At 40.0% G+C, this 11,396-nt stretch overlaps 1 protein-coding gene across 1 annotated transcript in view; it reads right to left on the bottom strand.

The window, feature by feature from the left end:
- Positions 1-11,396, bottom strand: part of LOC306898734 (dynein axonemal heavy chain 7-like) — a gene marked incomplete at its 5' end in the record, with an annotated part of 97,234 nt that overhangs the window by 26,472 nt on the left and 59,366 nt on the right. The window contains 12 exon segments of the mRNA XM_079464476.1: positions 55-401; positions 548-878; positions 1,035-1,264; positions 1,738-2,610; positions 2,692-2,911; positions 2,993-3,119; positions 3,219-3,387; positions 3,734-3,889; positions 5,485-5,682; positions 7,328-7,549; positions 8,611-8,742; positions 9,623-9,799. Of these exon segments, the coding sequence (XP_079320602.1) occupies positions 55-401; positions 548-878; positions 1,035-1,264; positions 1,738-2,610; positions 2,692-2,911; positions 2,993-3,119; positions 3,219-3,387; positions 3,734-3,889; positions 5,485-5,682; positions 7,328-7,549; positions 8,611-8,742; positions 9,623-9,799 (3,182 nt within the window).

Below are 11,396 nucleotides of genomic sequence, written 5' to 3'. Positions count from 1 at the left end.
GACTGTAAAAACTGTTTATGGCTTTTATTATGAATTTGTATCAGTCTAACTTACTTATCATACGAGTCCATGGCACAAACCCATTTACAGAGGCCCTCGGCGGCCGTGGAGGCCATACGGATCTTCTCCGGCACAAAGTCTGGGTTAGTGATGTATTTGTTGCGAATAATGCTCATGTAGTTGGGTGGGATGCTGTCTTTGTCGTACTCGTGGAGGCTCTGGAGGAATCTCATATCTCCAAGCAGCTTCTTCGCTGGACCCCAAAAGTCTTCGACCTTTTTGCCGGAGCCCGAGGGATCTGGAATGCGGTCTGGTTTTATGCCTTTGAGTATGCAGATGGCTTCCATCACCAGCTTGACACCAGCTGGAGGAGTCTTCATGGTCTTAACCACAGTTATGTCCTACAGGAGATGGTACACATCAATTCAATGCTTATATTGGTGGTATGAAAAGAGTATATTAAAACTGTTTTAACCACAAGAACGTTTCTGATGTGCATCTGTTTGCCAAGGTGATGATTGTATTTTTTGTCACTTGTTCTTCTGACCTGTGCAGTGAGCGTATCCAGTGCATCCAAGGCAGTTTTCAGAATGGGCAAAGCTACAGCCAGGTCTGTGTCACATTCATCTTTGATGGCCTTGGCAGCCATTGCCTGCTCATTAGCTATTGCTTCATCCATACGAACCACCTTCTCAGTCTTGGCCACCTCCACAGACTCCCTCTGGATGACCACCATCATCTCATCCACCTCTTTAGTGGCCACACGCAGCTGAGGCTGAAGGGCTTCCAGCTCCCCCTGCATTGTGGACACCTGATCTGCAGCCGATTGCAGCTTCTGGAGACCGATCTCATATCGACTCTTCAACTTCATGACCTCACTGTGACAAAAGAGAATTTAAAGGTGTTATTAATATTAACACGATCAACTTTAGCATCATCAATTATGCACAACAGAAATTAAATGTACTTTCTGTTTACCAAGTCAAAATACAGTCAAATGACACAACATGTTAAAGGGGAGAGAGATGCCTTACGCTCTTCTGCGCTGAAGCAGGTGCTTGAACATGGATATGAGCTCCAGGTAAGAGGTCGGTGTGACGTAGTTGTAGCGCTGCAGCTCTGAGAGGAAACGTGCAGAGAGATCGATGGTGGAGGTGTGGAAGCTTTTGCACATGCTGATGCAGCCAGCACGAGTGCTGTCCGTCATCTCAACATCTTCTAGGAACCGTGTAGCTACAGCCTGCAGTGCGTCTTCCGGCCAGCTCTTTAAGAAAGTTGAAACAACGGTTGATCACACTTTAAATCTTTGACAAGAACAAAACAATTCTGAGAAACAGTCACATGATTTAAAAAAACTCGTTTTTTACGATAAACGCTGCAAGATTTCATGATTTTTTTATTTCACTGGGAAGTTAAAAAAGATCAAATAAAAATATATTTTAAACAATTACATTAAAAATGTTATCGTTTTTTAATAATAAAATTAAATATGTTATATTGTATATAAAATATAATGTAAAAACTTAAATATTGCATTTCAATTAAAATATTCACAAACAAGAGCAATTTATTAAATGAGTTAGTTATAAATCAGGCACAATAAGACCAGTAATGTGTTATTAAAATGTAAACAGTGTCTATTTTGATTATAGACTGGCTTTAAAGCCCAGAACTAAAACACAACTTGCAGTCATGATTAGGTGGAAACCATAGGACAAACAGTAGTACAGAACTGACCTGAAACCAGTCGATCGTGCAGCAGTTAATGAGAGCAGGAAAGCGTCTCAGACGACTCCTGAAAGTGTCGCCAATGGGACTCATGGCCAGAACAACATGCAGCTGACTACGACAGCGCTCCAAAAACATGTTAAACAGTGCCAACGGACTACCGTCCGTCTGTTTACTACGCTCACGCTGACGGTCCAAGACCAGCATGCGCTCACAAATCTCCTGCTTCTCATCTACAGCAAAGAGATTGGGAACCTCGCCAGTATTCAACAAGTTGCTCACGTCCTCCAAAAATGACTCCATTTTAATCTGAGTATCAGTAAAAAGGAAGACTCCGTGAGTTTCACCAGATGTGGACTTCTGCATGATGAGTTTGAGATCATCTCGCCATTCTTCCACTCCGTAACTCTTGGAGATCTCCACCTGGAAGAGTTCCGCCTCGGCCATGTGAGCGGCCAAGCGTGTCAGCGACTGACGCCCGCTCCCTCCAACTCCCACCAAGAGAGCGTGACCACGGGGCTGTTTGAGAATGCGGGAGATTCGACAGACGTGCTCGATAGCGAAGCGGAATAGAACGAGATTCATAGGAGCCTTGCTGATGTTGTTGTACTCATCGAGATGGGCTTCCACCACCTGACGGAGGTGCTCGGGGTTGCCCACTTCACGGTAGTTTTTGTCTTCGCCTTTGGGGTCGTGGAAATCACAGAACATGAGGCTCCGGAGGTCATCTTCGGTTACATGCCCGTCTGCATTGCTGTCTAGATGCTTGAAGAGCTGATGAAAGTCTTCTTGCAGGTGAGATTTGGTGACGTTCTGCAGGAAGTCTACCATCCAGGCACAATCAGACGGGTGAACCAAACGGTCATAATACACCCTTAAGACCTGCATGACAGGATTTAGACATCTTAAAGTGTGAGTTCATGTTTATGGAGAGAACAGTTTTGATATGGACAGTGCAGTTACCTCATGCACCCACAATCGTTTGAGGGTGGTAGGGTCATCTGCAGTTTCGGGACGGGATAGGCAGATCCCCTGGATAACACGGGAAAAATCTCGAAGGTTGAAAAGGTAGTGAGACTTGGTTGGGGTGGGTAGAAGGTTCTTTGTGGCTTCCTGGTACACCAACATGGTGGCGCTGACAATCTGAGAGATGACGCTGGCAAAGGGCTTGGGAAATGGAAATCTAGCGGGCAGCAAAAACATGAATTTAAAAAAAGGAAATACATTTTTTTACATTGACCACATTTGTATAAAGTGTTAATACCGTATGGTAAGGTGCCAGTCCAAAATTATTGAGAAGATGGTGAACATGGTTTTGTCATCAAATTCATTAATGTTCACTGTGTTGAAGTGACGTAAAAAGCGGGGGGTCACAGGGTTCCTGCCTCCACCTGCACATAGAAAAGCAGTGCAGAAACAACAATGTTGCTTGATCCATTCTGCAATTTCAGATTTGTTTATATTGTCAGAAACAATTCTGATGAACTCACCGGGTGGGCCCATGGCACACATGATCTGGATGTCTACTAAGCTGATCATGGAGCAGTCCTTCGTATCATACCAGTTCCAGTGGTCAAGCCATTGTCGCAGGAGCTCTATTGGAGGCTGGGCTCCATAGGTTTCTCTTGCTGGCATGTTTACATCATCCACAAACACCACCTGATCAAAAGAGTCAAAATCAAGAACTCCATTTTTGTCATTTAAACTAATGCAATACATGTTACACAGTATAAAGCATCTTAGCATAGTTTCATGACAATTATTAATGTGTTTAAAGTTAGTTTAAATGGTGATTAAATAAGTCAACTTGGGAATCACAAACATCATTTGCCCAATAAAGTTACAGGCGATATACATTTGCTCTCATTATATGAAAGTTCACTTTGAAGGCAAAATTTATGGTCGTAAATGAATCTGAAAGTGCTGAGAAGAATTGCTGAATAAAATCAAGACTCACACCATCAAAAAGCATACAGTAAGAAAAAAGCATCTTTTGACTATTTACCATTTTCTTTCCCAGTGGAGGCCCAAACACTCCTTTCCGTCTTTTATCAAGTTTGGACATAATAATGTTTTGAGTCTGTGCAGCTGTCGTTTGGGCTGAAAAGTTGATCAAAAGAGGACTGTACACATCCTTCTGCAGACGATTCAGTAAGAAGTCCTGTGGTGGATTTGGAGACACCTGATTAGTGTTAGTTAAAAATTAACATTTGCGTTATTATTTAGCCTACAAGTATTAAAAAAAGAGACTCAAAGCCTGAAATTGCAGTAGTATTTATCTTAATATTCAGTTTTGATGTTAATGTATTTATACATGTTATTAATCCACCCATCCATCCATATCGCTATATATATAAACATATAACTTAAACAACAAAACACAATAAAAACATGGTAACATAACACAAAATGGAGTTATCACATTTTTTTACAAAACTCTTCTTACAGTATATACTATGTATTTGTCCAAAACTAGTGTACTTTCAATAAAGAGATTAAATGCACAAAATAACTCTAAATCCCTTAAATGTTATATTCTTATCCCAAACAATGAAATCCAATAAAATGAATAAACAACATTTGTTAAGGATCAGTTTTGTCTCTACTAAAGAATGTGAATATATGCACATATCAGCAAGACATTTTGAGGAGCCTGTGCGTTGTTCCACTTGTGCTTTACACACATAATCTCTTCCATCCCTCAAAACTCAGCAAAGAGCCATGTGGTACTGTTATCCAGCGTCTGCAGGTATTTCACATTTTCGTTTTCGAGTTCATCAAGCACTTTTCACATTTCTGCCAAAGATTCATGAGGTAAACTAATTAAAAATATAAAGCGGAAAAATAAAACGGGAGGAGGTGACAGAGGGCCTGGAAACTTAGAGAAAAACATAGAAACATAAAAAAGAGCACAAAGGAATATATTATATATTTGGAAGACTGTCAGTTACCAAAAATATATCTTCCCCCATTTACTGCCATATTAGGGAAAACAAATACGAGTCAATGGGGGATAAGATCTGTTTGGTTACTGACAATCTTCTTATCTTCCTTTTTGTTTGGGACAATCTGATGGTGAGTAGATGATGACAGAATTTTTATTCTTTGGCGACCTATCCCTTAAAAGAGCATCCATTATGATCTGGCACACATAGTAAGATGACGTGTGTGTGTGTGTGTGTGTGTGTATGTACAAAGAAAGCACCTTAAAGAAGGTAACCAGCGAGTGTTTCTAACTGTGTACCACCGACTAAAACAGTGTTGTGCGTGTTCCTCTACGTAGCAAGAGAGAAGAGAGCAGGTGTGCGGAGTGGGCCACAGTTGGTCTCGAACCCTAAATTCATTAATCACGATCTGCTGACATGCCATTCCTCAGCACACACAAACATGCGCAGGTGTGTGTGGGGGCACCTTAGAATGAGCACGTCTAGAGCATCTAAATGGTTTCATGCTCAGGTGGCCAACATGTGTAGAGAGAGGCTTAGTTCTGCACCAGGTACCAGACTACACCTTTGTATAGGACTAATGGTTTTCATCCATGTTGCAAAGAATGCAGTGGTTCCAGAGATATTGAACAAAAATACAAATAACATCTGTATAACCTTATTAAGTGGCACAATTAATTTTCTCATTATTATAAAACTATAACTATCCAATATATCACTAAATGCATCATATTTTATAAATAGTACATCTTCTTAGTTACTTGGACATAGACTTTTATTCTTTGTGGTAAAGGTGCATTGAAACACTCACTAGAATGTAGATGCTCTTGCCGGTCCCCGTGGGCCCAACAAAGACAGTGGGCTTCTGATGAGTGATGAGCAGCTCCATGAGGGCAGTGTAGCGTACAGTGTTCTCCGTAGGCACAATTATTTCGTTGAACTGCACATCTTTGGGGATGGGGGCCACAGGTTTCAGCTGCTCAGTCCACAACTCCCATCTGCCTGGACCCTGTGAGAGCATCAGTACTCATGTGAGTCATTTAGACAAGGTTAGTGTCTTTTCGTTCGCTTCGCGGTTTGTTCTGATTTATTTCAAATGTTGTTTGCGCGTTAGCGGTGCATTGTTTGCAAGTTTTGCCATCACAACCTCGTAACTGTGAATTCTTTGTAGAACCCTTATAGGCTTTTATTAGCCTATTCATTTTTCGAAATGGCTTTTATCCACAGCAGAAAAATGTAAGCGATGGATAATCAATTTTTTTCTAATAAATGACATTTTCAGCATTTAATGAGGCATGAAATTGGCAAATTAGTCCAGGTTATGCCTGAAGTTTTATTACATGGGGATGAGGCTTGTGATTTATAACAAATAATAAGACAGATTACCTCATTCGGGATGTGGAGGGTGTGCTCCTTGAGCAGCTTGCTTGTATATCAGGATAAAATTAAATAATCAGATTCCCCTGCTTCAGGCCCCTAAATTTAGGGGTTCACTGTTCACTTTGTGTGTCTTCTAAATACAGAGTCTAGTCCAGATGGCATAAAGAACTCTGAGATGAATTGAGATGTTTCTAATGTCATAAAGCATCGCTACCAGACCAGACATTGTAATTCACTTCCATTCATATGCATGTAAACACATTTAGTGTTCAGGCAAGAATTTGCATAAAGGTTTAGCTTCTTTGGTGAGTTCGGTGAACTCTGATCTATGAATTTACCAAAGAAATACCAATTTTAAGTAACACCAATTCGCAATTTACCAATAACGATTTACAAAGTAAAAATCTAACTGTCTCAGATTTCTTGACTCAATACAAAAAATGCTATTATTAAAGCTATATTGTTTGCATTAATAAAGGGATACCAAAATTGAAAATGTTGTCATTGTTTACTCACCTGGAAGTTGTTCCTTCTTCCAAACATGTATACATTTTATTGTTCGGTTGAACACAAAGAAAATATTTATGTTAGCAACTGACAGTTCTGGGGAACCACTGACTACCATGGTAGGAAAACAACATTGTATATTTTTTTGTTCTGTTGAACACAAAATTTGATATTTTGAAGAATTTAGGAAAGCAAACAATTCTGGGGCACTTTTGGCTACCATTTAAATTTTCTCTACTATGGTATTCAATAATGTCCCAGAACTGAAGTTTTCCAAATATCTTTCTTTGTGTTCAACAGAACAAAAACATAAAATATTATTTCCTGCTATGGTAGTAGTAAGAAATGTATACAGGTTTGGAAAGAATAGAGGGTGAGTAATTCAGGATTCATGCATTTTCATTTTTGGGTGATGTATCCCTTTCAAGGGGAGTAAAAAATATAATAACATTTTCAAATAATCATTATTTGCCATTTATAGTTTATTTATGAAGAGGCCCTATAGGACAGGATTTCATATTCTGTTCCCATACAGGTTCTTTGTCATTCTGCAATTTCGAAGCTTCATAAGACAGCACCTAACTTACGCAAATAAACAACATCATTGAACTGTGTTAGCAATCTAATTGGGTAGTTGAAGACAAACATGCCCTTGGATTTATATCAATATCAACATCTTCGGTTAAAGTGAATACATCTGTATAAAACCCCAAGAGAGCCCAATTTGGGCTCTCAACCCCTCAGTCGTGTTGAATGAACAATCTGACCTCTCTTAGGAAGCGGTATTCATAGAGGGTGCCCTCGGTGGGTAAATGCACTGTCAGCTGCTTGGCGGGGGGTTCCACGTGCTCAAGGATCCCATGGCGTGTGCGTGTCTCTTCGCTGAGGCCACCTGCCAGCATCTCTTTCACCAGACCATCAAACTTTACACGTCCAACCTCGGTGCAGCTGGCCCCGACTGACCACATGAGGCAGAAAACAAAGATTCCCTATGCAACAGACACAAAGCGGGCTGGTAAACAGTCGGTTCCTAAAATGCGAAATGTGTATCACTTCATGGGGTTATAACTGAGATCTAAGATTGAATTACAGAAATATTAATATTGATATTAATCAGAATAACACATCACAAGTATGTTGCTCAGGTCTTTAGTCTATTCATCCTTTAATGCAGAAAAAGGGAAAACTCAGATATTATTCCCTGATGTGACTCGATCTGAAGTGATACTTTGCCTAAAAACCAGTATGTTTTGGTATTTACATTATATACAGTATGCTTGATTTTTACTTCGCTTTTGTAATGTTTCGATTGCTTAATTCTCACATTTTTCTTTTTATGTATCATATGAGCTTAAAATAAAGGATCTTAATCATTATTTCATTCACTGCACTGTTAAATCACTGCCGTCCGCTGATGACCTTCCCACAACCGTTGTCAATTATTCATATTTCTTTAGCAACTCAACTGAACCTCAATCTTTCTGCAAAAATGACAATCGATACTAACACTGCAGCCATTGATTTAGGACAAAATGATTTGTGTGCTTTGAGAGTAAAAAAGGCTTTAGGAATGTGCAATTCTCTGATGACCAGCTGAGGGAAGGCAAATAAAGTCATTCCTATCTGGAGGGGGAAGCTTTTTTAGGCATTGATCCTGTACCAGCTAATCGATGAGACTCAACGTCGGGGTTGGCACTTTTTGATTTACTGATATGATCTCTGTCTCTGAGGAGCAGTTGAAGAAAGATTATTACCTTCAGAGGAGAAATGCAGACAGTATTGACTGATTTCAGCAATACTTCAGACAACACAAAAAAAAGTTGCCATTGGCTAAAGAGATGACCTTTCAGGGCTGAAAAGCCGAGGTGTTTGCTGGAAAACAATGTATTCTGCCAGCCATCTAATGTCTATATATTTCTACACTGATTCTATATCGATAGGTCAGGTGAAACAAAAATGAAATCCTGCATCCTGTCAAGATGCAAGGGTGTTTTGGCTGGTTTGTGTTGCTAAGAGGTGGTTGCTAGGGAGCTGGTTTTCATCTCCTTACCTCCAGCCAGGAGCAGATGTCTCGCTCATTCATCTCCTTCATCTGGCTCTCCTCTCTGAACTCGTCCATCATGCAGTCCATCAGATTCATCAGAGACTTCACCAGGCTCGTGTTGGATGTGGGAGATAATTCCTGAACGTTCACACAAAACACACTCCATTAGTCTGGACCTGGAAACTGTAACTAGATCTCTAGAACTGACTCGTGTGCCATCATATTGGGCAGCTTGGGATATTAGGCAAGATTTGAGAATAAATAGCACGCATTTAATAAATGATAAACGCAAGATGACTGTAAACAATTTATCAAATTCATAACTATCCTTATAAGAAATGGATTGACCAAAATGTACTACATAATACATCCAAAAGTGGGCCGTCATAAAACAATCTAAATCACATTGTTAGGTTTTATTCTATTTAAAATGCATCGCACATATGTGAAATATGAAAATTCTGTCTGTGCTTAATTTAGACCGCTATTCCTTTAAGAATTTATTAGAGTGAAAATTCAGGTTTATATTAAAAATAATAGGTGTATTTTCTCCAGCCTCAGTTCATTATTAACAACTTGCAGGAGAGGAAATCTCAAGTTAGTCACTCTGTTCTCAGCAATTATACTTCTGTAGGTCTGTTTCCCACTCAACACCTAACTTTCTAGAACCAGGCAAAAACAGACGAGGAGGTAACAAGTAATACTCTTTTATTTGTTTCATTATTTCTTCTTTTTTTGGTTTACTGTAGTTTTAATATTTCAGAATAGATTGAATTTTGTAAGTTTAGTTTTCGTGTTATTTGAAGGTTATTTTTCTTAGCAATTTTGTAATTGTCGTTTTTATTTATTGTTAAATATTAAAGTTTATTTTTTATTTCAGGTTTTATTTCAAATGAATAAATATATTAGGATATCAGCCTAATAAGTATTTGTAAAGTGCTTTAGTGTATATAAGAGATCTGCTTTAATTAATGTGGAAAGCACTCCTTTATTGTGAGCAGTACAGTTACAGTTGTACCTTCGTGCCCCTGCGGATGAGCTGCAGACACGCGGGCAACATGCGGTCGAAGAGGCCCGTGATGAGGTCTTTGTGTATGGATCCTATAGTGGACGGCAAAGTGTTGAGCCAGGACAGCATCAGAGGCCGCCATCCCAACATGTGAGGCTCCATGTAGATCATACCACACCGAGATACCTGCACAGAAAACAAAAACGTATAAGCTTGAGTGTACAGAATTGTCTGTACAGGTGAATAAATGCAGCCGTGAAATAAAACATAGTTGTACGCAAATAAAAGATGATAAGAGTAAGAGCATTACGTTAACAACGCAAGGTTGTGGGTTCGATCCCAGGGGATTGCAGATACCTATGTAAAATGTATAGGATAATGCAATGTAAGTCACTTTGGATAAAAGCGTCTGCCAAATGCCTAAATGTAAATGTAAATATCAAAGGTTGTGGACATTCAACTGAAAAAGGTCCAAAACTTTTGTGTTATTATATATCTGGAAATTAAATGTTATTTCCCTGCAACAGCAGCTGTTCTGGGTTACTCATAAGGACAAAGGTCTTGTACATGGTGTGATGAATAGCACACCCTCAAAGTTACGTGGTGGAACCAGCTGTGTGAATCTGGCTTCCGTGGAAGGAACGTGAGAATTGTAGAGGTGTAAGTGAACAGGGCACCTGAGCACAGTTGTTAAACCACGGGAGACATGCAGGCCTTGTGTGACCCCTGAGAAAAAGCAACCTTGAATTCTCACTGAACTTTGGTCTAGTTTGCAGCAGGCCTTCCTTATGATTCAAGCCTCCCTATTTAAAGAAACATGAGAAATGTGAAGCGAGAGAGAGAGAAATAGAGACGAAAAGAAACGGTTTACGTTCGTGCTGCAGCCAAAGCAAATATTTTTCTGACAAAGTGAGGCAAGAGATGCACACAGATTTGATCTCTTCTCAATGTTTCCCCCGGCTCCATCTCCAGCGTCTGCTTTGATCTGATCCGGTGGCAGTTACAAACAACAGAAAAACACACACACACACTTTGATATCGCTCTCACACGCTTCCCTTTTCTATAACGCGCTTGTTAAATCTCCGTCATCATCACCCATTCTTTTGAATCAGTCTTGTGCCCACGCTGGGTCAGATAAAGCCAGCATCCGTAACTATAAGAGCCTTTCCTCGGGCTGGGACGTGCCAGGCAGAAGCTCCGTCGAATACAAAGCCATCCTAGCAGAAGAAGCCGAGATAAAGACGGAGAGGAAATCGCGTTGGTGTTTCTGAAACCAGAATCCTGAAGCAACATGCCATTATGCCATTCACGGGCAGGATATGAGAGGGGGATGAGCAGCGTGGGTGTATCATTGTGCCGCTGCCAGCGATTTGGTTAGGCATCTTCTGACTGGTTTGCTGGAAAAGGTTCTCGTATGGCGAATGACAGTGACAATTCTATTTGACGGCCTACTTTTATTGCAACGCCAAACATCAAAGAGAGAGCCTGTCTTGAATTCGATGCCAAATTCTGAGAGATGTCTTCTCTGATAAGACTATATCAGCTTGGGAAATGTGATGACATATTTTCATCCGATTTCATCATTCTTTTAGCTTCTAATGGAAACAAATATGTGCAATGTTGGCTTGCCTTTGTAGGTGGAATAAATTATAGGAATATATTATACAGATATAACAAATGCCTGCTGATCCTCCTCTAGGAGTCATGAAATTTGTAAATGTACATGATATAGGTATAACGTATGTAGGATTATACCGTATGTAAGATCCATTCGCTTTAAAG

This window comes from Barbatula barbatula (assembly GCF_947034865.1).
Source record: "Barbatula barbatula genome assembly, chromosome: 9".
Taxonomy (NCBI): domain Eukaryota; kingdom Metazoa; phylum Chordata; class Actinopteri; order Cypriniformes; family Nemacheilidae; genus Barbatula; species Barbatula barbatula.
The sequence above is the reverse complement of the archived record's forward strand: the minus strand, read 5'-3'. Positions and strand labels throughout refer to the sequence as shown.